General features: G+C 45.2%; 3 protein-coding genes across 3 annotated transcripts; 2 read left to right on the top strand and 1 right to left on the bottom strand.

The window, feature by feature from the left end:
- Positions 1-5,853: 5,853 nt before the first annotated feature.
- TNFAIP8L2 (TNF alpha induced protein 8 like 2) lies at positions 5,854-9,232 on the top strand. The gene is made up of 2 exons (XM_070397562.1): positions 5,854-5,910; positions 7,825-9,232. The coding sequence occupies exon 2, from the start codon at positions 7,830-7,832 to the stop codon at positions 8,382-8,384; it is 555 nt and encodes a 184-aa protein (XP_070253663.1). The 5' UTR covers positions 5,854-5,910; positions 7,825-7,829; the 3' UTR covers positions 8,385-9,232.
- On the bottom strand, positions 6,773-18,714 carry LYSMD1 (LysM domain containing 1). Its single transcript, XM_070397560.1, has 3 exons — positions 17,784-18,714; positions 10,421-10,785; positions 6,773-10,013 (listed from the first exon to the last, which is right to left on the bottom strand). The coding sequence occupies exons 1-3, from the start codon at positions 17,961-17,963 to the stop codon at positions 9,875-9,877; spliced, it is 684 nt and encodes a 227-aa protein (XP_070253661.1). The 5' UTR covers positions 17,964-18,714; the 3' UTR covers positions 6,773-9,874.
- SCNM1 (sodium channel modifier 1) lies at positions 18,366-22,027 on the top strand. Its single transcript, XM_070397559.1, has 7 exons — positions 18,366-18,900; positions 19,190-19,260; positions 19,491-19,579; positions 19,962-20,059; positions 20,174-20,262; positions 21,541-21,735; positions 21,867-22,027. The coding sequence occupies exons 1-7, from the start codon at positions 18,850-18,852 to the stop codon at positions 21,964-21,966; spliced, it is 693 nt and encodes a 230-aa protein (XP_070253660.1). The 5' UTR covers positions 18,366-18,849; the 3' UTR covers positions 21,967-22,027.
- Positions 22,028-22,427: the final 400 nt, after the last annotated feature.

Genomic DNA, 22,427 nt, shown 5'->3' with positions numbered 1-22,427 from the left:
GCCTGCGGACTGAAGGGTCCCAGGTTTGATTCCGGTCAAGGGCATGTACCTTGGTTGTGGGCACATCCCCAGTAGGGGTGTGCAGGAGGCAGCTGATCAATGTTTCTAACTCTCTATATCCTATCCATCTCCCTTCCTCTATGTAAAAAATCAATAAAATATATTTTTGAAAAAAAATATAGAGAGGTTGAAATCTCCCCAGATCCCAACACAGGGCCTAAGTACTCAAATATGTGCTCATTGAATAGATTAATGAATGGGCATCAAGATGTGACTCATTTAAAGTTTTACAGCCCAACTAAAATTTCAATTCAATCCAATATGTATGAAGTACTTATTTCAGGTACAATTCATCTTGGGATGTGGTCCTTGTCTTTAAGAAAATGACCATCTAAAAAAAAAAAAAATAAAGAGGACTTATGAGTTTAAAAAATGGCAAATCAAAAAAAAAAAAAGAAAAAAAGAAAATGACCATCTATTTCAGTGGTTCTCAACCTTCTGGCCCTTTAAATACAGTTCCTCATGTTGTGACCCAACCATAAAATTATTTTCGTTGCTACTTCATAACTGTATTGTTGCTACTGTTATGAATCGTAATATAAATATCTGATATGCAGGATAGTCTTAGGCGACCCCTGTGGAAGGGTCATTCGACCGCCAAAGGGGTCTCGACCCACAGCTTGAGAACCGCTGATCTATTTGAATTAAAACAAGACTTACCGCCCTGGTCAGCCAGTGCTCAGTGGTTAAAGTGTCATTCTCAGGTTTGATTCCCAGTCAAGGGCATGCACCTGGGTTGCAGGTTCGATTCCCAGCTCTGGTCATGGCACATGCAGCAGGCAACCAATCAATGTCTCTCTCTCACATGGATGTTCCTCTCTCTTTCTCTCTCTCTCTCTCCCCCTTTCTCCCTTCCATTCTCTCTCCAAAAAATCGATGGGAAAAAAATATCCTCCAGTGAGGATTAACAACAACAACAAAAAATCACACAAACAAAACTTACAGTTAGCCCTGCTGGCATGGCTCAGTGATTGAGCATCAACCTATGAACCAGAAGGTCACGGTTCAATTCCCAGTCAGGGCACCCCGAGTTACGGGTTATGGGCTCAATCCCTGGTGTGGGGTGAGCAGGAGGGAGCCAATCAATGATTCTCTCTCATTACTGATATTTCTCTTTCTCCCTCTTCTTTCCTCTCTGAAATCAATAACTATATATTTTTTAAAAAGACTTACATGTACTAAATGATTAAAAAGCAATACCAAGTCTAAAAAAAAAAAAAACACCAAAAGTTACATTGAACATAATTCCTAAGTGAAAGAAAAGATAATAAATTTTTTTGTGTGATGACTACAGAGAAAGATGGTGGATACATCTTGGGAAAACCTTGGTGGGAGTTGGCTTAGTGGGAAAGAAAATAAAAAATGTCCCAAAGAGGAACATAACTTAAGCAAAAGCTTTTATTTGGTGAGCATGGAGCCTGAAGCATGGGTAGCAAAAGGTCCTGTCTGACCGATATATAAGATACTACTTAGAAGTAGAGGAAAAGGGAAGAGGGAGACAAATTACGGAAGGCTTGGTATGCCAAGGTGAGTAGGTTAAAATAATTTGATAGGAATAAGATGTCATTTTAAGTTCTTGAATAAGGGTGTTTGTTACTTGTCAAAATGCTTTATTGTAGCAAGAAGACAAGGAGACCTTCTAGCAAGAAGATAGGAAAGTTCAAGGATGAAGGGAGAGAGACGGTCAGACGAAAATGTTGCCATTGGGATGAAATGGATGAATCTGAGAGTTATTTCAAAGGAGAGTTACAGGTATTTCAAAGTCCAAATGACGCTGTCCCAACACCCTGGAGTCTTCTGGAGAAAATCACACAGTCCCACAGATTGACCCCTTTAATAAATTCAGACTCTCCAAGCTTAGAAAATCACTGCCTCCCAGGCCCCACAACTAGTTATTTCAAATAACTGCCTCTTTTTAAAAAACATATATTCTTATTGATTTCAGAGAGGAAGGGAGAGGGAGATAGAGATAGAAACATCAATGATGAGAATCATTCATCAGCTGCTTCTTGCACACCCCTCACTGAGGATGGAGCCCACAACCCGGGCAGTGGCCCTTGACTGGAATCGAACTTGGGATCCTTCGGTCTGCAGGCCGACACTCTATCCACTGAGTCAAACCCACTAGGGCTGGAGTAAATTCTAAGAGGCTTCTTAATGTACTTAATACTGTTCGCTCCTCCTCCACATGGCCCAAATGCTACAATTTTCAGTTGTCTGCCTTGTTTTCTCAGTCTTCCCTTGCTATGTTAATGTTCATTGTTATCAGTGTTGCTTTTGAAAGCTTCTCTTTACTCTCTTAATTTGCTATTCATTATATGCTGTGGATTCAGAGATGATTACTAGAAATGGGTATAGATTAAGAGAAAATAAAGACTTCCGCATGAGTGAGGTAAATGAACATTATTTCATGTGACTGTTGTTATGTCTGGTCTTGGGTGTATATGTGTGTGTGTGGTTTGGTTTTTTTGTTGTTGTTGTTATTGTTAATCCTCACTTGAAAATATTTTTCCATTGATTCTTAGTGAGAGTGGAAGGGAGGGGGAGGGACAGAGAGAGAGAAATATCCATATGAGAAAGACACATCAATTGGCTGCCTCCTGCATGCCTTGCACTGGGGATCAAGCCCACAACCCAGGCATGTGCCCTGACCAGGAATTGAACCAGGGATCTCCTGGTTCATGGGTCAATGCTCAACCACTGAGCCACACCGGCTGGGTAGATCATACATTTCTTTTAATTAAAAAGGCTTTTAGCCCTCGCTGGTTTGGCTCAGTGGATAGAGTGTCGGCCTGCAGACCGAAGGGTTCCAGGTTCGATTCCAGTCAAGGGCACATGCCTGGGTTGTGGGCTCAGTCCAATGTGCAGAAGGCAGACAATCAATGATTCCCTCTCATCATTGATGTTTCTATCTCTCTCTTCCTCTCCCTTCCTCTCTGAAATCAATAAAAGTATATTTTAAAAAAATTAAAATAATAATAAAAAGGACTTTTACTATTCCTATGCTTTGAGTAGTGCCATCTACTCTTGTCCCCAGAGTGTGGTGTGGTCAGTGAATTGATAGAGCAATCAGAGTAGAATGCTACCACATTCATTATGAGGTTGAAGTTATTACCTCATAACCTTGTAAAGCAATTATCAGAAAAAGCATAGGCTTGAGAGTCATACAAAGTCCTCAGTCTGCCATTTATTAGCCCTCTAATTTGGAGACAGGTTATTTAACCTCTTTAAGCCTCAGTCTTTTTCATTAGCAAGAAGGATATCTTGACATTTAACTCACAGGTATCGGAGGATTAAATGAGATATTTACATAACATCTAGCAAAGTTCAATCAATAAACGCTAGTTCCCCTTCTCTCCTCTCACTTCCCTCCTCTGAACTCTTAGTCCAATCACTTCCATCTGCCCCACACCTTGCTCCACATGCATTCCCTCTCCTTTGCATTTTTCTAAGCCTCCCTCTCTACTGCTCCCTCCTCTCCACCTATAAAGGTCCTCAACTCTCAGCTAAAAATAGTTCCTCTCTCAGTCCAGCTTCCATCCCCTTAAGCTACCTTTCCATTTCTCTTCATCCCTTTACCACCACACTCCTTAAAGGAGTTAACACTCCCCATCCACATTATATCAAGGACCCTCAGCTCTGGACCCTGGGCTCAGAGAGGCAGGAGTAAAAAAGAAGTCAAGACCCCAGCCACTGTCTCCAAAGAGGAAGACCAATGTTTTGGGAGTCAGTATGCTGACTGTCTCGACTTCTGAATTCAATTTACCCTTTAACTTTTCACAACCAGCTAACTTTCCAATCCTTCCCCTTCCAATCCGCCTTTCTGGGAAAATCACCAAATCCCAAGGTCTCTCATTAGTACTCATCCTGTGCTTAAGTTAAGCAAGCTATACCATTGAACTTCTTTTCCAGCATACCCCTTTCTCAGCTAAAAGTTTATTGAAGCCTCTCACCCAATCCCACTGAGTTAATGATTTCACTTTCCTGATTGAAAACCTGTAATGCTTCTCTACTGCCTATGGGAAAAGTCTGAAGTCTTGAGCAAGTGCTTTAAGACCTTCCATAATCTGGTCTTTTTCCTTCTTTACTTCTCTCTCAGAACCTATGCTCCAGACATACAGAATAACCGCATCCTGAGTATGCCTCATCTTATCTTTACTGTATTTGCTGTATGACTTATACTTATCCCCATCATCTGGGAAGCACTTCTTCCTCATATCTGCCTATTAAATAGTACCCATCGTTCTAAATCTGCTTCTTTCGCCCTATAAAAAATACGCTAAATTTCTCTCTATTCTCATAATTTCTTATTGATTTGAGAGAAAGGAGGAGTGAGATAGATTTCTTGTTCCACTTATTATGCATTCATTGATTGCTTCTTGTATGTGATGGAACCTGCAACCTTGGCATATTGGAACAACGCTCTAACCAACTGAGCTACATGGCTAGGGCTGTATGATTTTTTTTTTTTTTTTTTACAGAGAGGAAGGGAGAGGGATAGAGAGTTAGAAACATCGATAAGAGAAAAACATCGATCAGCTGCCTCCTGCACACTCCCCACTGGGGATGTGCCCGCAACCAAGGTACATGCCCGTCATTGGAATCAAACCTGGGACCCTTCAGTCCACAGGCCAACGCTCTGTCCACTGAGCCAAACCGGTTAGGGCGGACTGCATGGTTTTTGATGGTAAATAGTTTTGCCTCATTAAGGAACTCTGACTTTCCTTCATTTAAAAAAAATTTTTTTAAATTGATTTTAGAGAGGGAGAGGGAGAGATAGAAACATCAATGATAGGAAAGAATCATTGATTGGGTGCCTCCTGCACGCCCCACACTGGGGATCAAGCCTGCAACCCAGGCCTATGCCCTGACCTGGAATCAAACTGTGACCTCCTGCTTCATGGGTCAATGCTCAACCACTGAGCAATGCTGGCAGGGCCCTTCATTTTTAAAATTTCTTTAGCGGCTACAAAGTACATGGTAGGCTTGTTTCTTCCTGGTTCAATCCTGTGCTGACACCTGCTGGTCAGATCTGGTTTGGCAGCCCTGGCCCTAGCACCTCCCTCTCTCAAGTATTAAGGGAGGGACAGTCCGTGCCACCCTAACTCAGCCAGGCGCTGGAAGCATATGCTCATGATAATACTGCTCCACGGTCCTACCCGTCCCTGGAGACTCCAGGAACACACTCAAGTCTGCTGGTCTCTGTCTTGCCTCTGGAATCTCCAGCTTAAGTTCAGCTCAATCTTCAGAACGTTCTCCATTGACTACACACCCCAGCCATTTGTACTTTACAAGATTTCAAGGAATTGGGCAGCAAGCAAAGAAACAAGCAGACCATTTGAGAACAGGGTTTATGTAATCCCTCCTTATCACCTCACAGAATCAAGACTAGCCAGTTTGGCTCAGTGGATGGAGCGTCGGCTTGCAGACTGAAGGGTCCCAGATTTGATTCTGGTCAAGGGCACATGCTCGAGTTGTGGGTTTGATCCTCAGTGTGGGGTGTGCAGAAGGTAGCCACTCAGTGATTCTCTCTCATCATTGATGTTTCCATCTCTCTCTCCCTCTCCCTTATTCTCTGAAATCAATGAAAATATATTAGAAAAAAACAAATAAGAATCAAGACTATTTCCTACAGAGTGCTATTTCTTTTGACCTATGTCATACTTCTAGGAGGCTCTTGGGCCATAAACTTTCTTGGTGACTGTATGAAGAACCGGAGGTTGAGCTGAGAGTAGGTAGGCGGGGCTTGAGGGGTGGGGCCAGGCCAAAGGGCCTCTCACTTTGGAGCTTCTTCATTCAGTCAGCTCTTCCGGAACATCCAAGGCAAGACTGGCACCCAGTGCACAGCAGGTGAGGGACTGGCAATGACTGGCAAGGGACTGGTAGGCTTTAGGGGTGAAGGTGACAGAGAGTCCTGCTCTGTCAGCCTGATCTTTCCAGATTGTGAGACTAACCCGATAGCATTCTTGGGTCTCCAGTGGAGGGGTCCAGCTCAGTTTTCCCTGGGGCAAGACAGACATGGTTTGGGATGGGTTGGGGCAGGGCTGAAGCCTGGGGGTGGAGGTGTGTGTGTCTGACAGAGTACTGAGGGGTGCAAGGCAATCTTGGGAGACATGGAGGTAAATGTAAGGGCCAGAGGAAGAGCCTGGCCGGAGGATCATAGGGCAGGTCCCAGGCAAGAGAAAAAGTGAGACAGAAACAGGGAGAGAGGGAGAGGACAGTGGACCAAACGTGAGATGGCAACGGGGGCAACTGAGGGCTGGGTAACAGGAAGGCCAAGGAGGAAGGAAGGCCCAAATGGAGCAATCTCCTCTCCCGGCTGTGGAACATGGTTCAGAAAGCCCCCAACAAAGGCAGGGACAAAGCGAGGTTCCAGGGTCCCCTTGGACTGGCTCGGCTGGGGAAGAACCCCCCTCACCCCCCAGGTACCCATCTTGCCTGACTCTTCAGACTCCCATATTGGTTTGGGGGAGAGGGTGAGGCTGCTCCTCACTGCGGTCACAGCCACATCCTGCAGAACAGGGGAGGGGGAAGTAAGAAGCAAAACAACCAGAACAACCCCAGGCAAAGACCATGGGGCGAGCACCCTGGACATTTGCAGCTGATGGGTCACCAGGAGGGTCCCAGTTCAGGTCCAGCAGAAGACTAGACCTCTAGTACTGCCTGCCCCCACTGGGGTGCTTGCTTCTCATGCTTCCTCCTTGTGCTTCAACAGCCTGGACAGCCTTCCAGGGAAGGAAGTTTCTTTGGATTATTTGGTTTGAGGCCCCTTTTTATCGTTTGCTAGTGACTTTGGCCAAGTTGCTTAATTTCACTTGGCTTCAGTTTTCTCATTGTAAAATCGGGATGTCTATCTTACAAAGGGTTGGGAAGACTGAGATCATTCACATAAAGCACTTGGCACATAGTAGGGTCTCAATAAATGTTAGTTATTATTTTTATCAAGGCTCCTGGGGCCCCATATTTTTCACTTATTTAAAGGCAGCATATCATGCTGGTTGACATGGGCTTTTGGAGTCAGAAAAACAGTAGTGTTTGATCTTGGGTAAATGATTTAATGAAGCCTCCGTTTGCTCAGCTATAAAACAAGGATAGAAATACCTACACCTCACAGATATATGGCACATGGTCAGTGTCCAAAATGGTAGCTGGGAGAATTCTTTGCCAGGTAAGCCTTATCTTCTCCACTGTAGCAGACATAGCCTGCTTCGCCTTAAAACTTAACTTGAGGTGGGCTAGCCTCCTGTGTGTGTGTGTGTGTGTGTGTGCTCTCATTCCTCCAGCCAAAGCTATTCTGCTCCTCTAGGCTGCCTTAGAGATCAAGATTTCTTACAGCCCTGGCTGGTTTGGCTCAGTAGGTAGAGTATTAGCCTGCGGACTGAAGGGTCCTGGGTTTGATTCCAGTCAAGGGCACATGCGCGGGCTACGGACTCGATCCCCAGTCTGGGGTGTGCAGGGAGTAGCCTATCAATTATCCTTTCTCCTCATTGATGTTTCTATCTCTCCCCCTCTCCTTTCCTCTCTGAAATCAATAGAAATATATTTAAAAACAAAAGAAGATTTCTTACAGCAGTAAAGGGAAAAAATAGGAACAAGGCATCGGGGACTGAGGGGCCCAGGGGGAAAATATGACAAGCAAAGATGCTGATGAGATAGAAACCAAATAAGAGACAGAAAGGGGAAAAGCTATTTCTCTCTTTCTAAGGAAGCCTGTGGCCTTTCTTCTGACTGACCGCATACCCCCGCCCCCACCTCCTCCTCCAGGAGCCATGGAGTCCTTCAGCTCAAAGAGTCTGGCACTGCAAGCGGAGAAGAAGCTACTGAGTAAGATGGCCGGTCGGTCTGTGGCTCATCTCTTCATCGACGAGACAAGCAGCGAGGTGCTAGATGAGCTCTACCGTGTGTCCAAAGAGTACACGAAAAGCCGGTCCCAGGCCCAGCGGGTCATCAAGGACCTCATCAAGGTGGCTGTCAAGGTGGCCGTGCTGCACCGCAGTGGCTGCTTTAGCCCCAGTGAGCTGGCCCTGGCTGCCAGCTTTCGCCAAAAACTGCGGCAGGGCGCCATGACGGCACTCAGCTTTGGCGAGGTGGACTTCACTTTCGAGGCCGCGGTGCTGGCCAGCCTGCTGACCGAGTGCCGGGACATACTGCTGGCGCTGGTGCAGCACCACCTCACGCCCAAGTCACACGGCCGCATCCGCCACGTGTTCGACCACTTCTCTGACCCAGGCCTGCTCACGGCCCTCTACGGGCCTGACTTCACTCAGCACCTTGGCAAGATCTGTGATGGGCTTAGGAAGTTGCTGGATGAGGGAAAGCTCTGAACCCGGCGCATTCCACCGTGATCGTGACTAAACGGCTGGCTGAGAACACAACAATGAATGGGCTCTCTAACTCTGCTCATCTGCACTAACGCTTTTCAGTCCTCCGGCTCCAGTCTCCCCCAGGAATGCTTTTGACTCCAATCCCCTTACCCCAAATGGCTGGTGGGGAAGAAGCAATGAGGCCTCTCTCCCACACCAGCCCCTGGGCAAGAAACAAAGCTGCATGAAAAGAGGAAGTGAAATTTGGATCTCTTATTTCCTCCATAAGGGATGTTTGAAACAGGGAAGCCCCTTCCCCTGTGAACCCCTCTGGGGACACTAAAGACAGAGGGGGGAAGGGGTCACTTTGAGACATCCTAGACCTGCGGTTCTAGGCAGAGCCAGGACAGACACCAGGGGCTCTGTCCCAGAGTACAGGAAGAGGGGCTAGGGCAAGGGAGAGTCTCACAGGGGAAATAAAACTACTAAAACATGCACAGGGCTCAGTGTTTAATCTCTCCAGTTTCTTATATCTGATGATCATCATGATGGTATATAACACCACTTATCTCACCACTCGCCTTTGCACACAGGAGACTCGGGCGTATTTCAGTATCACTGGGGTTCCCTTGCCTACTTCTGCTTAAAAACTGTACCGCAGATCAGTGCTACAAATTGCAAATAAATATTCAGTGAGGAGCAAGGCATACAGCAACAGGCTCTGATGGGGAGGGAGTATAACAAATAGGAACTGTTTGTTACACTCCCACAACTGTTCTCCTCTTCGAACTCCAAGGCAATTCTTCTTCCATCCCTTAGCCACACGGGCTGAACAGAGGCGCAGGTTAGAAGGTGAATTGAATAGTTCCGGTACCTACATCACTGTTTTTTTTCCTCAGAGAAAGAGTTGTGAAAGAGTTGTAGTGAATTGGTTAGTCAAGACTAAACCCAAATTCTTTACTTGGAGGGTTAGATCACTGATTGCCCCACCCTCAATAACATGCTTGGCTAAAAAGGTGGGCAGCCAGCAGTTACTGGCTCACTGTTCCTGGGTTTCCCTCACACCATGGCTATAAAAATCCCATTTTTCAGCTAAGAGTGGGAAAGAACAAAATACAGCAAATAAATATTACTTCAATATAGCACCAAATAAATTAGGTAACATAGTTGGAGATGGGGAAGAAGTTAGGGCCTGAGGGAGTCACCTGCCTCCTGTCCTAAGGCCAAGGAATGGTGAACGGGATGGGAAAGGCAGCAGGGATGTAAAAAGAACCTTTGAATCTAAAGGACAACTCTAGATTCAGCCCCAGAACTGAGAAGGGGTCTATTCCCCACCCCCTACTCTTGCCAATAAAACTGCCTCAGGCCAAGGAGCTCTTGATGAGGCATGAGGCTGGGCAGGAGGGAGGCAGGTGGCCTGGGAAGCCATGTTCTTGAGCCTCACCTCAGGCTCCTCTCCCCCTCAAGTTGCTCCTTCACCATCTTGCTTCTCTCAATCAGTCCTGGAGACATCAGAGTTTGAAGATTTCATCCTCCTGGTCTCGAAGTGTCTGGATTCGAGAGGTCCGGGTCAGTGGCACGGGACCTAGGACTGCTCGTTGCTGCATCCGAGGGGAACTGCGGTGAAGACCTGACTCCTCCCCAGGTACCCTGCAAATGAGGAAAGGGGAGAAAGAGTGACAGGTCAAGGGAAGAGCCTGAGAATAGACCAATGATGAGGCACGTGGGAAGCTGCCTCCTTTCCTAATACATCCAAGCTGGTCTAGATGGAGTCTCAATGTCTTCCGGATAAATCCTAGTCCTACTGCTCCTTCATGGATCATCAGAGCAGTAAGAACAGTCAACTATTTTACTCCAGTGAGAACACAAAACCCTTCTCCACTGCCTCTACCTATTCCAGCAGCCACTGGCTCTGCTCACTGCCCTGGGGCCACTGGAGGAAAGGATTCCCCTTGCTTCTGCGGACACTGTGCTTACTTACCTGTGTATCTGGTAAGGTAAGCCTAGAAGAACAGAGAAGTCTGTGAAGGGGCTTAAAAGGAACCATTAAGACTCACCCACTTTCCCCTTTTCTCAGCTTCTGGGCAGCAGCCTTCTTTGACAGGCTGATCTGTGAGTCAAGCTTCTTAAGGAAATCAGAGGCAGAGAGGTCATGGATGGGAGTGGGGGGTTCCTGGCCAGGTGTGGAAAGGACTTTGCCATTGGCACGTCCTGAGCCTGTCTGCTGTGTCTTCTGCTCAGCTGAGTGTGGCCAAACTTCAGCCTTACTTGGCTGCATCTCTTCCTCTCCATCTTTCTCTTCCTCAGAATCCAAACCATTGAACAGGTCTCTGGGCTCTGTCAGGATGGGGATGTAGAGGGTTTTCTTCAGGAAGATGGAGTCATTAGTATAAAGGCGGTTTGCACGTTTAATCTGTTCCATCTTAAAAAAAATAGTCACCACAATTAATGACAGTAATAAAGATACATGTTATATTTGTATAGCATTTAATGCCTTTAACAGTGACTGTGTAGCCGTGGCGGGTGTGGCTCAGCTGGTTGGAGGGTCACAGGTTCAATCCCCGGTCGGGGCACATACAGTAGGCAGCCCATCGATGTTTCTCTCACACCAATGTTTCTCTCCCCATTTATCCTCCTCTCCCTTCCTCTCTCTCTAAAATCAATGAAAAACATATTCTTGGGAAAGGATTATAGACATTTTTTAAAAAGGTATTGAACAGAGTCTTATCTCTTATCAAGAGACCCTATAACAATCAAACTAAAGTACAAGGGGCTGATCTTAGTCCTATTTTATTGATCAGTGGTTTTCATGTCTTTTGGTCATAGGCTCCTTTTACATTTTTAAAAATTATTGAGGAAAGCCCTGCCTGAGTAGCTCTGTTGGTTGGAACATCGTCCTGTTCACCAAAACATTGTGGGTTCAATTCCAGGTCAGGGAACATACCTAGGTTGCGAGTTCAACCCCGGATTGGGGCGCGTACCAGATGTAGTCCATTAGTGTTTCTCTCTCTCCCTCAATAAATATATCCTTGGGTGAGGATTTAAAAAATTATTGAGGAAAAAAGCTTTTCTTTATGTGGATGATACCTATCAATATTTAAGGTATTATAAATTAAAACTGAAAAAGTTTATGCCCTGGCTGGTTTGGCTCAGTGTATAGAGCATCAGTCTGTGGACTGAAGGGTTCCAGATTCAATTCCAGTCAAGGGCACGTACCTCGGTTGCAGGCTCCTGGCTCTGGTTGGGGGCATATGGGAGGCAACCAATTATGTGTCTCTCTCACATCAGTGTTTCTCTTTGTCTCTCTCTTCCCTTCCACTCTCTAAAAAGAAAAACTGCAAAAGTTTAAGAACATGTATTTATTTAAAAATAATAAACCCATTACATGTTAACATAAATATTTTAATAAAAATAACTATAGCCCTAACCGGTTTGGCTCAGTGGATAGAGCGTCGGCCTGCGGACTTAAGGGTCCCAGGTTCGATTCTGGTCAAGGGCATGTACCTTGGTTGCAGGCACATCCCCAGTAGGGGGTGTGCAGGAGGTAGCTGATGGATGTTTCTCTCTCATCGATGTTTCTAACTCTCTATCCCTCTCCCTTCCTCTCTGTAAAAAATCAATAAAATATATTTTTAAAAAAAGAAAAATAAAAGAAAAATAACTATATTTTCCAAAACAACAAAAATGTAGCAAGGAGAGGCACTGTTTTACATTTTTGCAAATCACCTTAATATCTGACTTAATAGAATACAACAGGATTCTCGTATCTGTCTCTACATTCAATCTCTTTAAATATCACATGATGTAGCCTCTTTTTTTAAAATTCAGTTTTTTTAATTTAATTAAAACTGTATCTCAACAGTTTCAACTAGTTGTATATACTGTTCCTAGCTGATTACAATAAGATGAAATTCCCCTGATTCACATGTGATGTAACCTCTTGAAAACAGTACGCTCATGAGAATGAGAATGAAAAAGGCAAATAAAATCTCATTATTACTATGAAAACAGTTTTGACCTTGTGGATCCCTGAAGGGTTTCAGGGACCCCTAGGGGTCCCTGGATCTCACTTTGAGAACTTCTATTAAAGATGAAGGAACTGAGGCTCAGGGAGATTAAGTTACTTGCCTAAGATTATCTAGCAAGTTAATGACAGAGCTAGGGCCCTTTTACTCCTTCTGGGAATATTCCACACTACAATATTAATTTCACTGACCAAATATTTACTTAGTACCTACTTATTTATCACTGAACATGGTGACTGGCATCACCATCTATCTACCTGCCTCCCAAGGTAGAAATATCAATGTCACTCTTAACTCATACTTTTCTTTCATCACCCATACCCACGTGGCCTCTCATATCTGGCTTAATCTTCAGTCTTCTGCCATCACTTTAGACAGTGGTTCTCAACCTTCTGGCCCTTTAAATACAGTTCCTCATGTTGTGACCCAACCATAAAATTATTTTCGTTGCTACTTCATAACTGTAATGTTGCTACTGTTATGAATCATAATGTAAATATCTAATATGCAAGATGGTCTTAGGTGACCCCTGTGAAAGGGTCATTCGACCGCCAAAGGGGTCGCGACCCACAGGTTGAGAACCACTGCTTTAGAACAAGCCTTAATACTTCTCATCTGAGTACTGAAAGTTTAATTGGTCTTTCTACTCATCCTTCACCTTGCTGACATCTATCTTTATTCTTCTGCTTCTTTTTAAGAGAGGGAGGAAGGGAAAGAGAGACAGAAATATCAATGTGATCAGGCCCGAAACCTAGGTATGTGCCCTGACTGGGAATCAAACCAGAGACCTTCTGGTGCACAGGACGGCACTCCAATCAACTGAGCCACATAAGCCAGGGCACATCTATCTTTCTCAAAAAATTAATCTGATCAACTCATTACCCTACTTATAAACTCCCTCTGGCTCCTCATTGGCTCAGTTAAAATACAAATTAGTATTCAAGGGCATCCTCAATCTAGCTCCCATAATGTCTAGCTTCATCTCTCTTCTGCCACCTATATATTTTGCCATCCTGAACTTCTCATTTTTCTTTGAATCCTATATAATAAAGAGCTAATATGCTAATTAGACCAGATGGCAGAATGACCTTCTGGAATGACCAGTGGGCGTGGCCGCAAGGCAGCCAGGGCTGCAAGGGCCGAGCCCCCTGCACAAATTTTGTGCACGAATTTCGTGCATTGGGCCTTTAGTATATCATGATCTTTTACACTTTTGTGTCTTTATCTGCCTGAAAGGCTTCTCCACTATCCCCTTCTCTGCCTGAAAAATGTCTGCTTATCAACTCTGACTTCCTTTGCGTTACCTTCCTCAGGGCTCCCATACCGTAAGTATGGTTGTAAATGCCTGCCCTATTATATTGTTATTCACCTCTTTGCATATTTGCTCAAACTCTGTGAGTCCTTTAAAGGTAGGAATGGTGACTTGCTGTCTCTGTATCTCTAAGGTGCTCCTCAACATCACAAACTTGGCACACAGCAGAGGCTCATTAATGCTTTATGATTAAACTAGATCATAAAATAGAGAAATCACAGATACAGTATGTCAGTATTTTATTATCAGAGGCCAGGCAGCCAGTTGTACTAAAAATTCATCCCATATTGGCATCAGTTTAGGAAATCATATTTTTTATGTCTGTCAAATATCTAAGCTGTTTCCACCCTGGGGGAAAAACTATTATAAAAACTTGACTAAAAAATCTTATGCTATGATGTGTTTAAAAATAAAACCAGATTAATCTAAACAATAAAAAAAGTTAAAATTGGCTTGCAGTTCTGTACTTTGACTTTGCCAAGTGTTTTGATGACATTAATTTAAAAAATATTTTTATTTATTTCAGAGAGGAAGGGAGAGGGAGAGATAGAAATATCAATGATGAGAAAGATTCATTTATCAGCTGCCTCCTGCATGCCCCCTACTGGGTATCAAGCCTGCAACCTGGGCATGATAATCAATAAATATATTTAAAAAAACAAACACAAAAGAATGGAATATGTCCTCTTATATGGTTCTTCTAGGAAATAACAAAAGCCACAGAAAATTTACAGTAATATAATATCTTAGAGCTAGAAGGGACCTATGATACTAGCTAGGAAAAATAAAAATTAATAGCATCAGCCCAACTGGTGTGGCTCAGTGGTTGAGCATCGACCTATGACCCGGGAGATCAAGATTCGATTCCCGGTCAGGGCACATGATGGCTTATGACTCCTCTGGGTCAGGTAACATATTCCATTATTTTTTTATTTTTTAAATATATATATATAGTTTTATTGATTTCAGAGAGGAAGGGAGAGACTTAGAGAAATAGAAACATCAATGAGAGAGAATCATTGATTGGCTGCCTCCTTCATGTCCCCCACTGGGGGGGATCAAGCTCTCATACCAGGCATGTGCCTTTGGCCAGAATTGAACCTGGGACCCTTTAGTCTGCAGGCTGACGCTCTCTCCACTGAGCCAAACCAGCTAGGGCTCCATTATTTTTTATTTTATTAAAAAAAATATGTATATCTTTTTTATTGATTTCAGAGAGGAAGGGAGAGGGAGAAAGAGATAGAAACATCAATGAGGGGAAAGAATCATTGATAGGCTGCCTCCTGCACAACCCACACTGGGGATCGAGCCCACAACCCAGGCATGTGCCCTGAACTATGACCTACTGGTTCATAGGTTGATGCTCAATCACTGAGCCATGAGCCATTCTTAAAAAGGATGTGACTGCCCAGCTGGCATGGCGCAGTGGTTGAGCATCAACCTATGAACCAGGAGGTCATGGTTCAATTCCCGGTCAGGGCACAAGCCCAGGTTTTGGGCTCGATTCCCCAGTGTGGGGTGTGCAGGTGGCAGTCGATAGAAGATTCCCTCTCATCATTGATGTTTCTATCTCTCTCTCTCCTTTCCTTTCTGAAATCAATACAAATATATATTTTTTTTTTAAAAAGGATGCAACCAAGGCCAAAGCCCAGAGGAGTCCTAACCCATCAAGCTGGTCTTTTCAAGCTAGAAAGGCCATTAGAATCTAGTTAGTTTAACAGAGCAGTACAAAGTGAGGATTTTAGAGTGAGATGACCCTGGTCCTAATTCCAGCTCTACTAATTAGACTAGCTGTGTAATCTATGGCAAGTTATCTCCCTAAGCCTCAGTTTCCTTGTCTTTAGATGGAAATAGTTACACCTCTCTACCTCATAAAGTCTTATGAAGATCATACAAGATAACTTTTAAAGCTTGGCACATACTACGTGTTTTTTACATGATACATAGGTAACAACTTAGTTGATTATCATTATTTAGTACATCTTCCTCATTTTACAAATGGTGAGGAAACTGAGGACCCAGACAGAGGAAGTGACTTATGCAGTCACTCAATTAGTAAGCAGAATGAGGCCAGAACCTAGACTTCTTCAGTAGACTAAGGGGCTTTTCTGTACTCAAAAAGGTACAGGCCTGTAAGAAAATCTCAATAAGTAAATAATTGTTGATAACACTAGTAGCACAGTTCCCCTCTCTGCACAGCTTTTGAGTCTTTGATGGTAGAGAAGGGCTCCTCAGTACTTTCATATCGACTTCCTTTGTTTAGAGTTTAAACAAAGTCGTTGAACCCACGACTCTGATGTATCGAGATGATGCTCTAATCAACTGAGCTACCCAGCCAGGGCCTTCTTTCAGTTTTATATCTCTATCTGGCATAGTCCCCAACACATAAAGCTTAATAGATTGGTTTTTGTTTGTTTGTTTGATGTTTTTATTGATTTTAGAGAGAGAGGAAGGGAGAGGGAAAAAGAGAGACAAATACCAATGAGAGAGAAACATCAATTGGCTGCCTCCTGCACACCCCCTACCGGGGATAGAGCCCACAACCCGGGCATGTGCCCTGACCAGGAATCAAACCAGCCACCTCTTGGTACATGGGTCAATGCTCAACCACTGAGCCACACCAGCCAGGCAGATTGTTTTTTTAATAATGAAAGTATGGCTCAGATTTCCACATATGGAGACTGGGAGTTCAGGAAAGTGGACATTTCAAGTAAACATCATGGTCTAAAGCCAACTGATGTTTCTCTCTCATCGGTATTTCTCTCTCTTTTTCCTCTCTAAAATCAATAAAAACATCAAACAAACAAACAAAAACCAATCTATTAAGCTTTATGTGTTGGGGACTATGCCAGATAGAGATATAAAACTGAAAGAAGGCCCTGGCTGGGTAGCTCAGTTGATTAGAGCATCATCTCGATACATCAAAGTCGTGGGTTCAACCCCAGTCAGGGCACATAAAAGAATCAACCGATGAATGCATAAATAAGTAGAACAACAAAATTGATGTTTCTATTTCTCTCTCCCTTTCCCTTCCTCTCTCTAAAACAAACAAATAATTTTTTTGAAGGAAAATCATTCTTAAAGGAGAATATAGGCTATTGGAAAGAAAAAGATGTAAAAGGTATAAACAATTGGATTGCGTGGGTTTGCAAAGAGAAGCATAGAGGAAGGAATTTGTAAGTCTTTCAAGGCCTTTCATGATGGCTCCCTTGAAATCTGCACTGATGTGCTACTCACCTTCCAGATAATTTTTTTTCTAATTTTCCATCCTTTGTTAATACCTCTACAAACTCACCACATTCTCACCTACTATCATTTCTCACTAGACTGTAAATTATATGAGGACAACAACTATACATTTTGTTTATGTTTGTACCTCCCAGAATGGCTACCAGAGTGCTTTAAACCTACCGAGCATAACAATGTTGACTAAATTCAACAGGATATGGAAAAAAAACAAAAACCCTCATCCACTTTAGTGCAGTGTATTTTTACACCTAGCATATATACCCTGTGCATGACCTGAAATGCTTGTGGAGAGCACCTTGGAGAGAAGGTAGAGCCTTGAGGAGGAAAAAAGAACAAGGAGAGATTGGCACTTTAGGAACTTAGAACTAAAACCCAGCTCTCCAGGATTTGCTGTAAATTTTTAATCACTCTCAATTAAACAGCTTCTCTGTGGCCATCAGTGCAGACTTTTGTCAGCAGACAGACGTTTGAATTTCCACTCTAATGCTGATTTGTTATTTGACTTCAGTCAAATTGGTGCACCAATCTCAGCCTCAGTTTCTTCATCTGTAGAAAGGGGACAGGGATGGAGGATCAACGGGCTAAGGTATGTAAAGCCCCTAGCACAGTCGCTGCATAATAAAAGGCTCCTCTCCACTGAGGGAGTGGGACAGGATTTGTCCCAACCAGACGGTGCAAATGGGAAAACAAACAAAAACATGAAAGTGGATCGGAGAGTACAGCACATCACAATTAGGAAAACCTCAGAGGAAATAGCCTAGAAGGGCCACTCCATCGCCCTGAGGAATAAATCTCTTGCAACCGGTTGTCCAGTCCCAGTCCCGGAAGACTCACCGTCACCCCGTATCTGAGCGCCAGTCCGGCCAGCGTGTCTCCGGGCGCCAGCTGATGCTCCAGGCGTCTCTCCCGCACCGGGGAGCAGGCGGACTGCACCAGGCTTCCGTAAGAACGAGCCCGGCTCCCCTGAAGCAGCCCTGACCCCCCGAGGGGGTCCTGTCGAGAGGGAGACGCCATCTCCTCACCCTGCCGGCAGCTGGGGTTGCAACTGCGGGGCGCCCGGCTAAGTGACCGAGAGTGACAGGCCCGGGGACTGGGAGCGGGTGACCAGGAGATTCCTTTTCCTTTCTGTCTTCCCTGCCGAGTCTCCCGTCTCCCTGACTACGCACCCCCCTCCACTCTCGCTTATCCTCCCTCCCCGCGCCTTTCCCACGAATCTGTACTCTGAGTATTCAGTCCCCGAGTCTCTCTCCTGAGACACCCCTTCGACTTTCGACCCTCTACAACTCGCGACGCTGACCTTTGACCTTTGAACCCTAGACACTTTCCTCACTGTTCGGTTCAGTTTGCCTCCAGGTCTGGCAGCCCGTTCTCCGGGGACCCCCTATACCCCGGCTGCGCCCTGTCTCTAGGTCGGTCCGCTAAGGTGGGGAACAAATCAGGCCCCCCAGGTAGGCTGTCGCCGCCGACAAAGCGCGTGATGATTGGGAGAGTTTGAAGTACACTTTCCACTCAGAGATCCCCAAAGGCCCACTCCGCATCAGATGAGTCACCCCCTCAAATTCGGGCTCCACATCTATCTCTCCAAATGCCTCGAATATGACAAGATGCAAGGGCCCGGAACCAGCCGGAAGGCAAGTTCTTTGAAAAAAGACTTCATTTCCCGAAAGGCTCCGCGTCTGCGGGGTCGCAGGGGACCATAGGAAATGCAGTCCCCCTCGGTGGGCTGGAGGCGGGCTTTCGGGATCGCGCAGTGAATGCCGTGAAGCCGTCCCCGGAAGTAAGGAGGCCAAACGGGAAGAGACCAGCCGGAAAGGAGACGCCCCACTCTTGCTACGGTGGCCTGAAAGGAGTGGCGAAGTTTGTGCAATAGAATTTATTATTTCTGGGACTTACCGTTGTGATGTCTTTCAAGAGAGAGGGGGACGACTGGAGTCAACTCAATGTGCTCAAAGTAAGCGCGAGAGGGGAGCGTGGAGAGCTGCTTCCGCTGCCCTCTGAAGGCCGTGGAGGAGTTGTTTTGTTGCTCTGGCAACAGATGGGGGTTCAGGGTTGGGGGGGCGGGGAGTCAGGGTGACTAGTCTTGGGTTACTAGTCCTGGGTTGTGGCCCCTTCTTCGCTCTGTGATCTCTTCTCTCCGTGGTCTTTAGTCCGTATGAGTCCCTGTCCCTGTCATCGCCCTGCCCCGCCCCCCTCCTCCTACTCCGCTGATCTTTCCGGACTTCTTTCCCTTCTCTTTGCAGAAGCGAAGAGTTGGGGACCTGCTGGCCAGTTATATACCAGAGGACGAGGCGCTAATGCTACGGGATGGACGGTGAGGGAGGGCGAGAGTAGATCAAGCCTGAGGGTTCTGCGATTAGAGGCTCAATACACTTTTGTTACTGAGGAGAGCGGGAGTATGTAGGGTTTTTGGTGGGGAGGGGGGCAGGGGTGTGGGTGGTGGAGATTAGGGTGGTTGGGATTGGGCTTGGGAAAGGCCTGCTAGGACAGGGTGGGACCGCCGGCAGAGACCCACTCCCCAAGGACTCTTTATCTCCTCTCCAGCTTTGCTTGTGCCATATGTCCCCACCGACCTGTACTGGACACCCTGGCCATGCTGACTGCCCACCGTGCAGGCAAGAAACATCTATCCAGTAAGTGTGTCTGAAGACAGGGGATAGAGAATAAACCCTGAAGCCCTGGCCGGGTGGCTCTGTTAGTTGGAGTGTCCCCCGTATACCAAAAGGTTCTGGGTTCCATTCCCCATCATACCTAGTAGGTTTCAGGTTTGATCCCAGTGTGAGTTTGTGAGGCAACTGATATGTGTTTCTCTCTCACATCAATGTTTTTTTCCTCTCTCCCTTCCCCCCCCCTCTTTTTCTAAAGATCAGATCCTCCAGTGAAGATTAAAAAAAAAAAAAAAAAAATATATATATATATATATATATATATATGTATATATATGTAATAAAATAATAAAATGTGTGCAGACCACTCAAGGTGCTTTGCTTTTAATTTTCTTGCTTTTCTCCTCAGGCCTGCAGCTTTTCTATGGTAAGAAGCAGTCAGGAAAAGGAACAGAGCAGAACCCAAAACAGCAGAATGAATTGGAGAAGGAAGAGACCAAAGGAGAGGTAATCAAGAGATGCAAGTGTGTGTTCCAGGGAGCACCATACTGCATATCTTAGGCGGGAAGGACTTTGGCTTCTAGAAAGAAGCTCTGACTCTGTTTTCCATCTCCATACCAGGCTCCTCTGTTAACCCAGACTCGACTTATCACCCAGAATGCTCTGCACAGAGCTCCTCACTATAACAGTTGCTGTCGCCGAAAGCACAGGTCTGTGAGGCGGGAAAGTTGGATAGGGAGGGATAAAAGGAGATAGATGGTCATTTTAAAATATTTTTAATCACCATTTATCCCCATATACCCTCTTCCACCTCCACCTACCCTCCTCCCTCTGCTGTCACCACACTATTGTCCACGTCAATGAGTTCTCTTTTTTTCTTTTGTACTCAATTACCCTCCCCACACCACCACAGCCCACCACCCCTCAAACCCCCATGGACGGTTCTTAAGTGATTGTTTTCCAAATTGTACTCTCAGGAATACTAGCGTTCAGGAGATGTTAACTGGTATTTCAGGAAAAAGAATTTTGTAATTTACAAAAAAGTTTGGGAAATCACATTTTGTCAAATTACAAAGTAAGATATTTTTTTAAAAAATTAAATCTTTATTGTTGAAAATATTACATATGTCCCCTTTTCCACCCCATTGACCCCTTCTAGACCACCTCCACCCCATGCCCCAGGCCTTCACTACCCTATTGTCTGTGTCCATGGGTTATGCATATATGTATACAAGTTCTTTGGTTGATCTCTTCCCATCCCAAAGTAGGATACTTTTGAAGAATAGTAACATTCGTATATTTTAAGGGTTCTACAAAGTGTTAAGATAAAAAACTTAAATATTTTTAATTTAGCCTTTCCTAAATTCATTTGATTGCAAAAGTCTTTTTTAAAAAAATATGTTTTATTGATTTTTTTACAGAGAGGAAGGCAGAAGGAGAGGGATAGAGAGAAACATCGATGAGAGAGAAACGTCAATCAGCTGCCTCCTGCACATCCTCTACTGGAGATGTGCCCGCAACCAAGGTACATGCCCTTGACCGAAATCGAACCTGGGACCCTTCAGTCCACAGGCCAATGCTCTATCCACTGAGCCAAACCGGTCAGGGCGCAAAAGTCTTTCTATGAAGGACACATTAATATCTTTTTCTTTTTTTTTTTTTCAATCCTTACCAGAGGATATTTTTCCATTGATTTTTAGAAAGAGTGGAAGGCAGAGGGAGAGACACAGAGAAACATCAATGCAAGAAGGACACATCAACTGGTTGCCTTCCACATGTGCCCTGACCAGGACCAGGGATGGAGCCTGTAACTGAGGTACATGCCCTTGACTGGAATGGAACCCGGGACCCTTTCCACAGGCCAATGCTCTATCTACTGAGCACCGATGAACACAATTTAGGAAACACTGCCTCAAGGGGTTGGGAGTCACAGGAGAAATGGCCCTTTCCTTGACTGCTTTGACAGGTTTTGATTCTTCTCTACCCAGGCCAGAAGCTCCTCGTCCCTCTGTGTCGCCTTCCCCTCTGCTACCCCCAGAGGTTGAACTCCAAAGTGGGAAGACCAGTACGGACCCTGAGCCAGGGGCAGGCCCACAGGCTAAGGAGTCAGCAGCTGTCTCATCCCCTGCACCTCTGAGCCCCACGAGAAGACGAGCCCTGGATCATTACCTCACTCTTCGAAGGTGAGTATGCAGAATCACTCTTCCCTTTTTCCTATGACCCTCCTCTTTTCAAACCTTCTGAATTGTTTTTTCCTATCCCGCTGACTTAATAAACCTTTCCTGACCCATTCTATTTTCTCTGCTGTTTCTAGCTCTGGATGGATTCCAGATGGACGAGGTCGATGGGTAAAAGATGAGAATGTTGAGTTTGATTCTGATGAGGAGGAACCTCCTGATCTCCCCTTAGACTGATACTCTCCTTCCCCATTTAATTCACAAATAAACTATAGCAGGTGCTGGGAGCCTGACTTTCCTCACGTCTGGTTCCTTGTCCCACTTCAGGATTTCAGAGGTATTCGTTCTCAGTCCAGCCAATCCTTCCCTGCAATGTACACAGCTGCCCATACTTCTAACCCCTCCCCCACCTTCTACCAAAGTCATGCCAAGCGTCAGCTGCACGCAGCCCGGTGCCCTATTAATAAGTCTGTCAGAAGAGGTCTTTGCCCTTCATGTTGTCTGCCTTCTTTACTACCTCCACTCAAAATCCTTTCCTCCTTCAAATCACATGAGTGTTGTGGGTAGAAACTGGTGGGGTCTGGCTAGGGAAATAGGGCTGAGGCTGGGTATCCTGTGAAAGTAGAAGAGACTAAAGGCATTAGCAGGCTGATGGGGAACACCAAGGGAGGGAGCTCCCCCACCTCTTCTAGTAACTT

Source organism: Myotis yumanensis, unplaced genomic scaffold (assembly GCF_028538775.1).
Source record: "Myotis yumanensis isolate MYYU_CA2020_CCGP unplaced genomic scaffold, mMyoYum1.0.hap1 SCAF_17, whole genome shotgun sequence".
Lineage (NCBI taxonomy): Eukaryota > Metazoa > Chordata > Mammalia > Chiroptera > Vespertilionidae > Myotis > Myotis yumanensis.
The sequence above is the reverse complement of the archived record's forward strand: the minus strand, read 5'-3'. Positions and strand labels throughout refer to the sequence as shown.